Raw genomic sequence first — 16,658 nt, forward strand, 5'->3', positions numbered from 1 at the left:
TGTTAGTAAATGCCCCACATGTCTTGAACGATGCCCCTTAAACACCAGAGCCAATGTTACCTCGCTGTATCCCAGACCAACCCTGGCAGGTCGTGGCAACCAATCTGTTCACCTGGAACAACGAGGACTACATCTTAACAGTGGACTACTACAGCAGATACTTCAAACTCGACAAGCTTCACAGCACCACATCTGCAGCTGTGATACACAAGCTGAAAGCAATCCGTGCCAGGCATGGCATTGTAGAGACTTTAATATCTGACAATGGCCCCTATTACAAATAAAATGAGTTTGAATCCTTCACAAAAGCATGGGAGTTCACACATGTCACCACAAGCCCACATTACCCTCAAATGAATGGCCTTGCTGAAAAATCTGTGCAGATTGCTAAATCACTCATGGACAAAGCTAAAGCAGATGATAGACCCCTACCTCAGTCTCCTTGAATACCTCAACACTCCAGTTGACAACTTCAAATCACCAGCCCAGTTGTTGATGAGCCGCAGACTTTGCTCAAACATTCCCAGCACTAACCAGCAGCTGCAACCTGAGGTCGTCCGCTACAAAGAAATGCATGAAAAACGTGCACAGAGACAACTACGACAGGTCAGGAGACCACGAGACCACTGCCACCACTGAATGACGGAGAGTCAGTTTAGAATCCAGGAGCATGGCCACTGGAAGCCAGCAGTCGTCATCCAGCCAGCTGACACTGAACATTCATATCACATCCACACCGCAGAAAGAGCAGTGTACCGTTCAAACTACAGAGCATGTATTCAAAAGAAACTCTTAAAATATGTTGTACATTTTTTCTTTTAAAATAAATTCATATATTCATATGTGTAAACATACTGAATTGTAATTGGATGCATTTTACCGCCATATCATACTGCCCTATGATTGGTTAAGACCACCCAGGTGGTGAGGTCATATTCGGTTGATCATGGTATGAGACACGCGAACATGCCAGGTATAGCCTGCTAATTAAGAGCTATGTTTAGAAATATCCTGTCGTACTGCATTTAATTTTGTACAAAGTGTGCAAAACAAGACGTACCGTTTGGCTTCTGGAAAAAAATGAAAGTTGATATGAAAACCAAAAGAGCAAGAGCGATGGAAATACATTTGACAAAATTATGTAATTAGTCCTGTCTATACAGAAATAAATGAAATCATTAAAAATACTTCACCAGAAAGCATAACTTAGCCACAGAGGAACAATGATCATTAGTAACAAAAAATGTCACATTTTGCTTTGTATTGTTTCAAATCAGAAGCTCTCATAGGCTTATGCCTATTTGGGAAACCCTCAATTTGAGCAGCGCGTGGCAATAGGCCTAGCTGTCAGTGAAAAGCATAAACAATATGTGTGAAGATAATGTCTTGAGTATAATTTAAACATTTTGAGATGAGAAGAAGCGGAGTGGTATGGTGAAGGCCAGTCTCTTCAGAATGGCTCATCGGTCTCCCGCCAATTCTTGGACATTCATTGTGTGAAATGTTTGCCCTTTTTATTTTATTTGATCAATTCCCTATTACATATGTCACCAGTAGTAAATAGTACCGTTAATCCTTGTCATTTGGTTACATTAATTTCTGTAAATGCATGCATTAATTACTGTCATTTACCGATCTCATTCTTGGAGTGGAGAGGTCTTGGAGTGCGGAGTTCACAACCTGCTACACTTGTGAGAAAAAGTTTTTTATATTTTTTTATTTTTTTGGTGGTTTATTTCATAACCATAATTGACCAGATTTGGCATTTTCTTTCATTCGTTTTTGTTTGGAGTGCTCAATGTGAACAATGAGCATGTCTGGTTTCTCTCTCCTAAGGGAGCGTGCGCGCTTGAGCATGCATAGAAGTACCTGGCCTGCTGCGTAGATATGTAGGAAAGTGTTGTTTTTTATATCCATTGCGAATGATAATATATTAAAACTATAGTTTTTCACTGTAAGCTATTTGAAAAATATTTCCAACAATCTCCCTCGATAGTCACCAATCCTCGGTGTGAAAGAGCAATGGAACTTATTGGCCTAGTTCCATGCGCTCATTTCTTTATGCGCCAATGGATCAAGGTGTATCATCAATATGTTGGTGACTTCGCATTAGCTGACTTTTAGATCTTTATCATTTTAATTCAGATTTTTATTATTAACCATGTGACAATGATTTTGAGAAACGACAACATTATTATTGCAATTATAATTGTTCCATTAATTAAAACGCGCATATGAAAATCATAACTGGCACGAAAAACGGAAGAAATGGCAGGATAAATTGTAAGCTCCTCCAAACTTGAAACTCACGCGCCGCCTATAAAGTCTTTATAAAATAATTGCCTCCACGTTTTAATGGTCGGGTTTTGCCTATAGGCTACTTTGAATGAAGGTAAGACATGCCTCATTTAAATTAAATAAAACATTCAGGTTTCAAACAATGTTTTTAAAATGGATACTGCCTCCAGCTCACATTGTAAAGTGGTGGATGACGCGATGATAGCCTGTTGCCTGCACTTGAATTGTGAATGGGGGCGCGCTTCAATAGCCTGTTCGAGAAATAAATACATTTAAAAAGGTAGCTTTTTTTTAACTGATCACCAAAACTGTGTATAACACATGCATTTAGAATTGTTGCACAATGAATGGGCTTATAAAAGCATGTTTACTCCAGCAGCAACCAGCTGATGAGCTCTGCATGCTGTGCGTGTGTGACAGTTGTGTTGGATAAATAAGATGCATGATGACTAATGAAAATACACACAGGACAATTTAATTCCACATTATTATGCAAATTAACCTATAGACTGATGAGCATGATGGTCAAATGTATTTCCACCGACTGGTATTTCCATCAATGAATATAAGCATTATTTTGCAATGAGATTGATTTAAAAAAAATTTTTTTTTATCTCCTAGTCATTTTGGCCAACAACAGTTTTATTTATGGAATTAAAAAAAAAATTATAGGCCAAAATAACAGAAACCATGCTGTGCATGTGTGGCCACTGTGGCAGACTCAACAAGATGTGTGCTGCAAGGCTGATTATGGAAAGCAAACAGGAATAACTAGAGCAGTCCTGTTTTATCCAGTATGAGTCACACACGTAACTTCTCTCTTGGCACTGCTACTTTTACCCGTATCTAGGTGATGGCTTTGTCTCCATGGAGACATGGTGCAGTGTCGTGTGATAATGTGATTGACATGCACAGGCAAATCCACTGAGTAAAGCACAGGCGGTACACATGCCCAGCACAGATTTTTAAATATGCACAGGCTATAGCAAAGCCAGAATCTTCAGGCATGCATGTTGCTTACATGTATAAATGCATGTCCATATTTTTCTCCTGACTCAGCAAACCGCCAACATCCGCTCAAAGCTCCAAGGACTTATCCGCCTTAACCCATAGTTGAGGTCCCCGAAGGGCCACAGAGGAAGTGTTGGCCACGACCCAATTCTCCAGTCAGTAATCTCTCTGTCTCTCCTCCTCCTCAGTGACGGCTCCTACCCTTATGACCCTGTGTCCTGGCAGCAAGGCAGCAATCAGCCGGCAGGCTCCCTGTCTGTGGTAACCACAGTGTGGGGGGTAACCAATCCTTCACCCAGCCAGGTATGGATAGACCCGTGACCTCACGAAAGCAAACATTAAGGTTGTGTCCCAAATGGCACCCTATTCCCTATGTAGTGCACTACTTTTGACCAGGACCCATTTGGGACGCTACATACAGCTGCAATATAATGTCACCCTCCCTTCCCTTCCTCCACAGGCGATACATCAACATTCCAAAGTACAAGAATCATTGCGGTGAATCATATTAGAACTAGGTTGATAGTGATTCACCTCGTAAACACTCCTGTTTGTTTCTCCTCCCCCTCTCAGGTCCTGGGTGGGAACCCGATGGGTCCAGGTGGGAACTCTGGCGGGGGCAACATGATGCCCGGCCATAGCCCTGGGATGGGACAGCAGTTTATGGGTCAACAGGGCTACCCGGAGCCCAACAAAGGCTACATGCAGCAGGGCATGTACGGCAGGGGCAATGGGGGATACCCCGCCGGGCCTGGGTACGTGGGCAGGTAAGCGACAGACAGACCGACCGATATAGCCCAGGCCACGTGTTTTTATCTCCGCTCATTCATGTGGAATTACCTCGAGGAGAAGGAGAGGAGAGATTTGGAGGCAAAGATTAAGGGAGTCTACATCTCCCACACACATACCCGTGTTGGCAATATGCCTCTGCCCACTCCAGTATGTGAAGGCTGGATAGTGTCAGAGCTCCTCGTCCATCTTCTTGGCTGCAACCGTTTCCTTTTAGTGAGACCTGTCTCTGACTCACCCATTAACAGCAGTTTCCTTTTGCCATCCCCTCTCATACCATTGTGGATTCAGTCGACTAGTAGGCTATTTAATCCTGAGTGGTGCACTGCAAAACTAAATCGATTTATATTCATGGTGACACTATTCTCAATACACCATTCATTTTTGAATAGCTGGAACTGTTCCCTCCGAGCACAAGGGACAAGTGTCCAAACCAAAACAGAATGAATTAGCTGCCAGACATACATGTTGTATAGTAGTCCTCCTGTAGTCTTTGTATAGTAGCCAAGAGTATGATGGTTTCTGGTAATACGGAACAGTTACTGTTTTACTGGGGGAACATGTACCTGTGTGTGAAATACTGGAGTCACACTATTTCCAGGTTGGTTTATTTTGAAACAACCATTTCTCTGTCCCCTCAGTTACCCCAATAACGGAGGGGGGTCTATGGGCATGCCCCCTCACGGCATCCGCCCTCAAACCGACTTCACCCAGGCGGCGGCGGCGGCGGTGGCTGCAGCGGCTGCCACAGCAACAGCCACAGCCACGGCAACGGTTGCTGCTATCCAGGAGAAGCAGAACCAGGAGATGAACTACGGCCAGGTAAGGAAGGAGGTAGGGAGGGCAATGTATTACATGCTCTAGAGTGAATTTTTCCATGGGTACAGATCTAGGATCAGCTTGCCTTCCCCCAAATCCTAACCGTAACCATTACAGGGGAAAATGCTAAACTGACCCAAGATCAGAGTCTAGGGACAACTTAATCCTACTCTGTAGTGCATACTGTCTGCTATAGTATTACTATTGTCTCGGATAACCACAAGCCAAGGGTTGCGACACAAACACCTTATGGGAGTTGCCTGTCAGACTGTATTGTGCAGAAACATCCAACCAAAATGGTGGCCTCTGTTGGTCTGAGTGGATACTGCACCCCCTGCTGGCTATAGGAGTGTGTGGCTTATTTCATGTTTAATTAACAGAGGGAAGTTCTTTGACTTTGCAACACTGCTCAATGTGGACCTTATTTATACGTTATTATAACCATGTAACCCAGTGAAAACATCACATCAAAGTGACTTCTGTTTCCTTTATCTCACCCGCCATAACATGCCCACACTAACCTAGAGGACTTTTCAGATGGGTGGCGGTGCGGGCTACAACACACAGTTCATGCAACACCCGGGCCCCCGAGGTCCCCCTGGCATGTCCCCGGCAGGGATGGGTCCTGCTCGTCCCCCGTCCATGGGGCCCATGTACGGTGCCCCTCAAGGTCAGAGGATGCCCCAGCACCCAGGCTACCCCGGGGCTCAGCATGGACCACCCAGGCCACAGCAGGGACTCAAACGCCCATACAATGCTGAGGTGAGTCTCTCCCGGCGAATTACTTCACATACTTTCTAATGCAAACCATTTGTAGACTGACAGCCATAAGTAAAAAAATATACCGTGTGAATTATAATACTATGTTAACACCTATGTCCATCCATTTTATTAAGCTTGATATAGAGTTTGCCGTTAATGTAGTTGTTTTTGGTTACACTGTCCAACTTGGACAAAAATGGGCCATTCTCTTATAAGAGCCAGGTGTCACTTCACATTTTAGCAAGTAAAAGCCTCCAATTAATGCTGGGTATCAAAGTGTAATTTCTCGAGCTTAAAATTCAAGTAAACTCAACTTCCTTATTTGGTAAGGTTTATCTCAGTAACATTATAGCTTTCATTTGTTTGTATCCTCATCATACCAGAAATATAATTGTGTGCCCAGTTTTGTTTTGAGAACACATATCTCGTTTCCATTTTGCCCCCTCTGTGTGTCTCCCTCAGGGCTTTACTGGGCAGCAGTATGGTCCAGGCATGGCTGGCCCTGCTCCTGGTCAGGGGCCCTACCCTGGGCAGCCCATGCAGTACCATGGGGGCCTGGGACCCCAGCGCTCAGCCACCTCCCCCTCCTACCAAGGCCACAAGATGCCCATGCAGCAGGGCAACATGGGCCAGTACCCCTCGGGACCAGCCCACCCAGGACAGTACTACAAGGTAACACCTACACCAGTGTCAGGATCTGTCAAACCCCTATTCCTGTCTGTCTGTTACACAGCCTGCTGGGCTATACTGTTTTCACACCCCTCCTCCTATGTGTGTGTGTATGCCCTGGCTGGCTACTGTAATAATACCAAAACTAGAGTCCAGAGTACAAACCAGTGCTGTGCGATTTGCCTTTCAGTCGGAGCAGTTCAATGGACAGGGCAACACACTAAATGCACTAGCGGCCGGGGGAGTCGGTGGAGTTTACAACACCTTCAACCAGACTGTAGTCAATGGGGTGAGATCTCATTCCACCTTCATTATGTTTTTGTGTAACATGGTCCTTAGATCTGTTTGTTCTGTCTTGCCAATGGCCGTAAGAGTTGGAAAGACGGCACAAACAGATTTGGGACCGGGCTTGTCTTTGTGTGTAGAGATGTAGACCTATGTTGCCTCTGAATGCCAAAATCTCAAAGCACAGCACATTACTGCTATTTTTAGTCCTCCAAGTACAGCAACCTAACCCTACTCTCATTCTCTTTGTGTCCTAGCCGGGCAGGGTGATGCCTGGTTATCCAAGCTCTCCCCTTCTTGGAAACCCCACCCCTCCCATAACCCCAGGCAGTGCGGTGCCCCCCTACATGTCTCCTGGCCATGATGTCAAGCCCTCTTTCCTGCCTGACATCAAGTCAAACACGAACTCCCTACCCCCACCACTCCCCACAGGTAACCCTCAAACATGACACACTCGTACACAGAATTTGCTTTGGAAATCCCTCGTCTCTCAGTAGCTAAATTATAATTTATTGGTCACATACACGTGTTTAGCAGATGTTATTGTGGGTATAGCAAATTGCTTGCGCTTCTAGCTCCGACAGTGCAGTAATAAAAAAAAAAAAACACTATATACACAATATATACCCAATATACACAAATCTAGTAAAGGAATGGAATTAAGAATTTTAAAATGTATGGACGAGCAATGTCAGAGCGGCATAGGATAAGATACAGTAGAATAGTATTGGATACAGTATATACAAATGAGATGGGTAATGCAAAATATGTTAACATTATTAAAGTGACTAGTGTTCCATTTATTAAAGTGGCCAGTCTGATGGCCTTGAGATAGACGCTGTTTTTCAGTCTCTCGGTCCCAGCATTGATGTACCTGTACTGAGCTCGCCTTCTGGATGATTACAGGATGAACAGGCAGTGGCTCTTGTGGTTGTTGTCCTTGATGAGCTTTTTGGCCTTCCTGTGACATCGGGTGCTGTAGGTGTCCTTGAGGCAGGTAGTTTGCCCCTGGTGATGTGTTGGGCATACTGCACCACCCTCCGGAGAGCCCTGCGGTCGCGGTGGTGCAGTTGCCGTACCAGGCGGTGATACAGCCTGACAAGATGCTCTCGATTGTGCATCTGTAAAAGTTTGTGAGGGTTTTAGGTGACAGGCCAAATTTCTTCAGCCTCCTGAGGTGCTGTTGCACCTTCACCACACTGTCTGTGGGTGGACCATTCCAGTGATGTGTACGCCGAGGAACTCTTTCCACCTTCTCCACTGAGGTCCCGTTGATGTGGATGGGGGGTGCTCCCTCTGTTGTTTCCTGAAGTCCACGATCAGCTAGGCTTCCATCCAATTGGCGACAGATTTTCATGCAAATATTCAAAAATCTACATAAAGAAAATAAGTCAATTTTCCCCACCAGTGGTGTGTTTCCACCAAACTGACTGTGCGTGCTGACTTAGTGCACACAATGTGCATTTTTGGCTTACGTTTTTTCCCCCCTAATGTTCTATGTGTCACAAAAACTGTTGCGTTAAATAGAAAAAGTGCCTACTCTGGTCTTGGCACATGTGCTTTAGCCAGCAGCTCGCAGATACAGGGTAATGGCTAGAAGTGATCTAGCTTTTGACTAATTAACGTCACGTTAAAATGCTAAAAACAAAATCTGCTTTTGACGTTAATTTGGCAAAAAAACAGGATCCCATCTAGCCATGACTCAGATACCGTGCGGGTAGGCTAGTCTACATTATGAGATTATGGATAAGATTATGGATATTTATTTAAACGGCAGTCAAGCATTGATCATCATGTCACCAGAATAAGACCCTCAGCATTTATTGGAAAGGAGCATCACGCTCATACCATGCACTTTCAGCACCCTGGGAAGTTCATCATAATTTTTCATCTGTAGCCTAATTTAAACTGCATGTTTTCCAGAGTCGTAGTGGGAGGACCACACACCATGTCAACGTGTGATTTCAAGTTTACTTCAATATCATGGTTATTATATCAATATTTGTTATTTGCGCATCGATGCGTTTCCACCGCCATTTTACCGACACAAAAAGATCCCACCATGTCGAATGAACAAATTATCTATCGGGATTTATACATTTGTACCGAAAATTCCTGTTTCCATCACAACTGTCGTGATTCATTTTTATATGGTATGACATTACTCGCATAAAAACTGTGGATGGAAACGTGGTTAATGAAGTCTTTGTTTTCATAATTTCTCTGCATTTACGCAAGTAAGGCTCGGTGCCTCCAGAAAACAGAGAAACTAGTGTTGTGTGTGTTTAGACGGTCTAACAATGAGACATGGTGGCTGATTGATTGCGCCTGGCTTTGCTCAACAGGTAACCCCAGCGATGACCTGCGGTTGACCTTCCCCGTACGAGATGGCGTGGTGCTGGAACCCTTCCGCCTGGAGCACAACCTGGCCGTCAGCAACCACGTCTTCCAGCTGCGCGACTCCGTCTACAAAACCCTCATGATGAGGTTCGAGCTCTGCTGCTCTTCATTTTATATATTGGATTGTACTGTGCTATACTATACCCTGCTATTCTGCAATGTACTGTGTTATATTATAAACTGGGTGGTTCGAGCCCTGAATGCTGATTTGGCTGAAAGCCGTGGTATATCAGGCCATATACCATGGGTATGACAGAACATTTATTTTTACTGCTCTAATTATGTTGGTAACCAGTTTATAATAACAATAAGGACCTCAGGGTTTTGTGATATATGGCCAATATACCACGGCTACGGGCTGTGTCCTAGCACTCCGCTTTGTGTCGTGCAAGAACAGCCCTTAGTCGTAGTATATTGGCCATATGCAGTACCACACCTCCTCGGGTCTTATTGCTTAACTAAACCATACTATACTATACTACTATATTACTGTTGTAGATGATTTGGCGTGTGTGGGTGCGTGTGTGTGTACCGTACGCAGGCCGGACTTGGAGCTCCAGTTTAAGTGTTACCACCACGAGGACCGTCAGATGAACACCAACTGGCCGGCGTCGGTGCAGGTGAGCGTTAACGCCACGCCCCTCACCATCCAGCGTGGCGACAACAAGACTTCCCACAAGCCCCTGTACCTGAAGCAAGTGTGTCAGCCCGGGAGGAACACCATCCAGATCACGGTCACAGCCTGCTGTTGTGTAAGTGTCCTGCAGCACACACCTACACTCTGTTGAATGGAGTTTCACCATTGTAATCAACTCTTCTGCAAGTTTCACGTCACAGTTCAAATTGAGGCACAGTCAAACCTGTTGCCCTCTATGTAGAGTGTTCACTATTGCACTGATAATCTCTAATCCCAAACATCTATTTCGCTGTCTCTCTCCTCTCTACCCCTCGCTCTTGCTACCTGCAGTCTCACCTGTTTGTGCTCCAGCTGGTCCACAGGCCGTCAGTACGCTCGGTGCTGCAGGGCTTGATGAAGAAACGGCTTTTGCCAGCAGAGCACTGTGTCACTAAGAGTGAGTGGGGCATTTTATTTATTGAACCTTTAATTTATCAGGAAACTCCCATTGAGATATAAAATCTATTTTACAAGGGAAACCTTGCATTTGAACTCGGACTACCTCTGGTACCACCATTTGCCATTCTCAGTTGTCTCAAAACTATTGCAAAGTCTGAATAAGCTTTTAGTAGTATACATCGCCATCGGAAAGTATTCAGACCCCTTGACTTTTTCCATAGTTTGTTCCGTTACAGCCTTAATCTAAAATTGATTAAATTATATTTTTCCTCAATCTACACACACTACCCAATAATGACAAAGCAAAAGCATGTGTTTAGAAAATGGTATAAAAAAGGTATTCTTGGGTATGACGCTAGAAGCTTGGCAAACCTGTATTTGGGGGGTTTCTTCCATTCTTCTCGGCAAATCCTCTCTAGCTCTGTCAGGTTGGATGGGGATCCTCGCTGCACAGCTATTTCTCTATGTTCGATCGTGTTCTGGGCCGCTCAAGGATATTCAGCGCTGTCTTGGCTGTGTACTTAGGGTAGTTTTCCTGTTGGAAGGTGAACCTTTGCCCCAGTCTGAGGTCCTGAGCGCTCTGGAGCATTTTCATCAAGGATCTCTGCACTTTCCCACAATCCTGACTCTCCCAGACCTGCTGCTAAAAACACCCCTACAGCATGATGCTGCCACCACCATGCTTCACCGTAGGAATTGTGCCAGGTTTCCTTCAGATGTGACTCTTGGCATTCAGGCCAAAGAGTTCAATCTTGGTTTCATCAGACCAGATAATCTTGTATCTCATGGTTTGAGATTCCTAGGTGCCTTTTGGCAAACTCCAATGAGACACTTATGCGCCATTTACTAAGGAGTGGCTTCTGTCTGGCCACTCTATCATATAGGCCTGATTTAGTGGTGCTGCAGAGATGTTTGTCCTTCTGGAAGGTTCTCCCATCTCCACAGAAGAACCCTAGAGCTCTGTCAGAGTGACCATCGGCTTCTTGGTCACCTCCCTGACCAAGGCCCTTCTCCCCCGATTGTTCAGTTTGGCCGGGCGGCCAGCTCTAGGAAGGGTTTTAGTGGTTCCACATTTCTTTCATTTAAGATTGATGGAGTCCACCTGTGTTCTTGGGGACCTTCAATGCTGTGTCTTTTGGTACCCTTCCCCAGATCTATGCCTCAACACAATGCTGTGTTGGAGCTCTACGGACAATTCCGTCAACCTCATGGCTTGGTTTTTGCTCTGACATGCACTGTCAACTGTGGGACCTTATATAGACAAGTGTGTGCCTTTCTGAATCGTGTCCAATCAATTTACCACAGGTGGACTCCAATCAAGTTGTAGCAAAATCTCAAGGATGATCAATGGAAACAGGATGCACCTGAGCTCAATTGAGTCACATAGCAAAGGTTCTGAATACCTATGTAAATAATTATTTATTTGTAATAAATTTAGAAATAATTTAAAAAAAAATCTGCTTTCACTTTGTCATTTTGGAGTATTGTGTGTAGATTGATGAGGAAAACATGTATTTAATCAATTTTAGAAAATATTAAATACTCTGCTATTTAGCAGATGATTTTATCAAAAGCTACTAACTGTAGCGCATGCATAACTATTCATATTGGGGGCCCCAGCGGGAATCAAACCCGTAATCCTGACATTGCAAGCGCCATGCTTTACCAAATGAGCGACACAGCCTTTGAAACCTGTGCATTCATTTCTCCATCCCTTTTACGCTACTGTCCCACGATAAGGCACTGACCACTACGGCATCATAGTATAGCAATACATCCTGTATCTCTACAATAGGGACTTCACTCACCGCATGGCCTATGGATCTCTAAAGCCCTGTTCACACTGCACTTAGCTATGGGAGCTTTTAGCCTGGGGCAAAGATAGTGTTCACTCTTGCATATTCTCAAGTGAGTTAGCACCAGCCTTAGCCCAGGGCTAGCTGTCTCTGCTCTGGAGCAGGGTTGGCGCCAACTTTTTGGGGCTAGCCTAGCAGAGTTCCATTGTTACCTAAGTTCAATATTCTACTCCAGAAAAGTTACAGTTTGTTTCAGTGAACAGTTTGTTTCAGTGAACACAGGCTAAGTTAACACAGGGACAGTCTTGGCATGGGGCTAAGGATAGCCCAAGGCTAAGACAAATGCAGTGTGAAAAGGCCTTAAATTCACTGTCTCCCCCGTTCCCCACTGCAGTCAAGAGGAACTTCAGCAGCGGCACCATCCCAGGGACACCGGGGCTGAATGGGGAGGACGGGGTGGAGCAGACTGCTATCAGGGTGTCCCTCAAGTGCCCCATCACCTTCCGCCGCATCCAGCTGCCAGCGCGAGGCCATGACTGCAGACACATACAGGTCAGTACTCCTTGCCAGTACCACACCGATCGGCTCCACTAACACTGCTCCCTCAGAGTGGAAAAAAACAGTGCTGCATCTGAAATGGCTCCCTATTCCCTAAATAGTGCTCTACTTGTAGGGTACTATATAGGGAATAGGGTGTCACTTCAGACGCAACCAGTGTTGATCCTTCACCTGTTCCCTAGAGATAGGCTACACAACTCTTGAGTGCCAAGGAAGTCACATGTGAGGGTTTGTGAGTGACGGATCAATATTATGTTTCTGTTTCTGGATGAATTTTCGGCTAATCCTACTCTCTCTCTCAACCTGGTTTCAGTGTTTTGACCTGGAGTCCTACCTGCAGCTGAACTGTGAGAGGGGGACCTGGCGCTGTCCTGTGTGCAAGTACGTTAGAATAGTAGACTACTACATAACTTCCTTGCAGGATTCAAATCGATTGAAGCTCACTACTATGTCCTAAATAGATTGTAGCTCACTACTACGTCCTTTCCCCCTTGCAGTAAGACTGCTCTACTGGAGGGTCTAGAGGTGGACCAGTACATGCTGGGGATTCTCATCTACATTCAGAAGTAAGAACCAACTCCCCAATGTCATTCTGACTTGTACCTGATTGTGCTTTATATTCTTTCCCCCATATTCGTCTCCCATTCTCTATTATCCCCCCCAATCCCCTCAACAATATGTCTCTCACAAAACCCAAAACACAGTTGCGTCCTGAATGGCAGCCTATTCCCTATTTGGTGCACTACTTCTGACCAGAGCCCTATCTGGTCAAAAGTGGTGCACCATATAAAGAATACGGTGCTATTTCATCTGCAGCCACGTATCTAAAACGTTCATCTCTGAATTTTACACGCACGCAGCTCAGAGTATGAGGAGATTACCATTGACCCGGTGTGCAGCTGGAAGCCCGTTCCCATCAAACCCGACCTTCACATCAAAGAAGAGCCGGATGGTCCGGCACTGAAGCGCTGCCGCACCCTGAGCCCCAGTCACATGATCCTGCCCAGTGTCATGGAGATGATCGCCTCCCTGGGCCCAGCCTCATCGCCCTACCCCTCCATGCCAGCAGGGGGAAACGGCAGTACTCCGGACTACCCCAGCCAAGGTAGACTGACCTAACTCCTCTCATGTGGTAGGGAAGTGTGGTGCCATTTTCACTTCCATATCCACTTTTTTAAAGCATTTTTTTTATGGGCTTCCAGAGTAGCCTGAAATCCAGAACCTGATTTCTGCTAGCATTCCACTCCTTGGAATCTGTCACTGCCAAACGTGTATGGCATTAAAAGGACTGGAAAAGCGTGGAAAGTCAGCACAAACAGAATGGTATAGGGGAGAGTTGGCTAAGTCGAGCCAAAGTGTTAGTTGAGCCACCTGTTGTTTCTAGGAAACTATACATAAATGTATTCTGTGACCAAATATCATCAATGCATCAAATCAAAATCTATTTGTCACATGCGCCGAATACAATAGGTGTGTACACTTTACTGTCAAATTCTTACTTCGCTTCTTATGGCTGCATCCCTTCTTCTCAATCAACCCTAATCTAACTGTCTTTAGCTCTGGCCCAGAAGCAAGGATATGCATATTCTTGGTATCATTTGAATGTTGTAATTTATTGATTGTAATCTAATGTTACAATGATGTATTTTTTGTTTGTCGCTCTGAAATTTCCCTGGATGTTTATCCCCGTTAACGGGATCGCAGCTCTAAGAAGTTAGAGTCCTTTCCCACCGATGCAGAATTAAAAGTAATTACAAGTTTGCTAAATAATAGAAATGGTAACACAATAAAATGACAATAGCGAGGCTATATACAAGGAGTTGACTCGGTACCAAGTCATTGTGCAGGGGTATGATGTAATTCAGGCAATATGTGCGTGTAGGTAAGAGTAAAAGTGATAATTTCGTGGAATCTGTGAAGAAAGAAATCACATGGAAAAAGTGGTAAGCAAGTTAGGTCCAAAAAACTGGTCGGTTTCATGATGCTTGCATCTATATTGTTTTATTTAACACCAGTTGGGGGTCTCTATAAGCTTCAGTATGAGATCCTAAACCTATCTAGAAAGTGCATCCTTGTACAGTGGTTCCTCCTTTAAAAGTAGCAGCGTATTGCAGCACTGCTTGCATAAATTCTATAATATATATGCATAAATTGCAGAATTCTATGGCACATTTAAGTGTGAACCACTGGTACCATTGTTAGTGCTAGTTTGACCACCAGAGTGCATCTTTGAGAAGCATTTGATAGCCTTCAATAATGGCTATACTAGAAAATGCGGGCAAGCGGGAGACCGGGGTTCACTTCCCCGATGGGGAGGAAGGAGTAGGCTGTCCTTGTAAATAAGAATTTGTTCTTAACTGATTCCATATGTGTTATTTCATAGTTGTGATGTCTTCACTATTATTCTACAATGTAGAACATAGTAAAAATAAAGAACAACCCTGGAATGAGTAGGTGTTACCATACTTTTCACTGGTACTTGCTTAATTAATTTGATTAATATTATGGTGGTTCTATTCCAAGAAAAACGAAAAACGCTCTGGGTTTCCGTTAGGATGGAACAGAAAATATGGTGCTGTACAACGTGATGGTCAGGATTACAGTACTGGGCTATTGAGCTAAAGATGACCTGTGTCGTGCGGGCACGCGGGAGACCGGGGTTCAATTCCCCGTCGGGGAGGAAGGAGTAGGCTGTCCTTGTAAATAAGATTTTTTTTCTTAACTGACTTGCCTAGTTAAATAAAGGTTACACTAAGAGCATAACATTTCTACACCCTAATTTTCTAATTCTAATCTAACCAATACTCAAACGGAGATTCAGTGAAAAATAAAAAATCTAATTGATTCATCAAGACCATGACCGTCCCCATGCTTGTCTCAGAGCAGTGCGAAACGGTGCTTACATAGTTGTAGGCTATTGCTTCTTACTTCAATATGCTTTTGAGACTCATGTCGCCTACAGTAGGCCTACAATATATGACGTGACTCCAAATTTAAATAAATTACTATAAAAATCAAACGTTCATGAAATCACACATGTAAGATACCAAATTAAAGCTACACTTGTTGTGAATCCAGCCAACATGTCAGAATTCAAAAAGTATTTTCGGCGAAAGCAAACGATGCTTTTATCTGAGGGTAGCACCTCCGTAAACAAAGACAAACCCAAAACAAACCCTGCAGGCGCGACACAAAACGAAAATTAATAAAAATATAATTCATGCCTTACCTTTGAGATTCTTTTGTTGGCACTCCAATATGTCCCATAAACATCACAAATGGTCCTTTTTGTTTGATTAATTCCGTCGATATATATCCAAAATGTCCATTTATTTGGCGCGTTTGATTCAGAAAAACACTGGTTCCAACTTGCGCAAAGTGACTACAAAATATCTCAAAAGTTACCTGTAAACTTTGCCAAAACATTTCAAACTACTTTTGTAATACAACTTTAGGTATTTTTTTAACGTAAATAATCGATAAAATTGAAGACTGGATGATCTGTGTTCAATACAGGAGGAAAATCAACTGTAGCTAGCTTTCTGGTCACGCGCCTCTATCTAACAGTAAACTACAAGTGACCCTCGTTCAAGATGGCCGTACTTCTTCAATACACAAAGGAAAAACCTCAACCAATTTCTAAAGACTGGTGACATCCAGTGGAAGCGGTAGGAACTGCAAGAAGGTCCCTTAGAAATCTGGATTCCCAATGAAAGCCCATTGAAAAGAGTGACCTCAAAACAAAACAAAAATCTGAATGGTTTGTCCTCGGGGTTTCGCCTGCTAAATAAGTTCTGTTATACTCGCAGGCATGATTCAAACAGTTTTCGAAACTTCAGTGTTTTCTATCCAAATCTACTAATACTATGCATATCTTATCTTCTGGGGATGAGTAGCAGGCAGTAGAATTTGGGCATGCATTTCATCCGGACATGAAAAAAACTGCCCCCTGTCACCAAGAAGTTAAAGACTATTAGAAATAATTTTTATTTTTTGATCCAAAGCCATGAATGAGTGAGTCACTCAGCTTTTTGTAGGTGCTGCTATATGACTGCCATCAACTTGATGATAATATATAACGACATTTGAGGTTTTCGTTTAAAAAAAAACGATAGTGAGCTATTGTAATCTGAATAAAGGCCAAAACATTTATTTCTGTTTTTAGAGGGAGGGAAACGCTTGGCCAATTGTGCGCC

At 43.9% G+C, this 16,658-nt stretch overlaps 1 protein-coding gene across 2 annotated transcripts in view; it reads left to right on the forward strand.

Moving 5' to 3' along the window:
- Nucleotides 1–16,658, forward strand: part of LOC109884341 (zinc finger MIZ domain-containing protein 2) — a 71,761-nt gene that overhangs the window by 39,824 nt on the left and 15,279 nt on the right. For both annotated transcript variants that reach the window (XM_020476310.2, XM_020476316.2), the window contains exons 3-16: nt 3,498–3,612; nt 3,883–4,076; nt 4,740–4,920; nt 5,455–5,679; nt 6,142–6,351; nt 6,539–6,637; nt 6,891–7,065; nt 8,979–9,120; nt 9,575–9,785; nt 10,001–10,106; nt 12,299–12,456; nt 12,776–12,843; nt 12,960–13,028; nt 13,323–13,567. In XM_020476310.2, coding sequence (XP_020331899.1) covers nt 3,498–3,612; nt 3,883–4,076; nt 4,740–4,920; nt 5,455–5,679; nt 6,142–6,351; nt 6,539–6,637; nt 6,891–7,065; nt 8,979–9,120; nt 9,575–9,785; nt 10,001–10,106; nt 12,299–12,456; nt 12,776–12,843; nt 12,960–13,028; nt 13,323–13,567 — 2,198 coding nt within the window. The remainder of the gene's footprint in view (nt 1–3,497; nt 3,613–3,882; nt 4,077–4,739; nt 4,921–5,454; nt 5,680–6,141; nt 6,352–6,538; nt 6,638–6,890; nt 7,066–8,978; nt 9,121–9,574; nt 9,786–10,000; nt 10,107–12,298; nt 12,457–12,775; nt 12,844–12,959; nt 13,029–13,322; nt 13,568–16,658) is intronic.

This window comes from Oncorhynchus kisutch, linkage group LG3 (genome assembly GCF_002021735.2).
Source record: "Oncorhynchus kisutch isolate 150728-3 linkage group LG3, Okis_V2, whole genome shotgun sequence".
NCBI classification, from domain to species: Eukaryota; Metazoa; Chordata; class Actinopteri; order Salmoniformes; family Salmonidae; genus Oncorhynchus; species Oncorhynchus kisutch.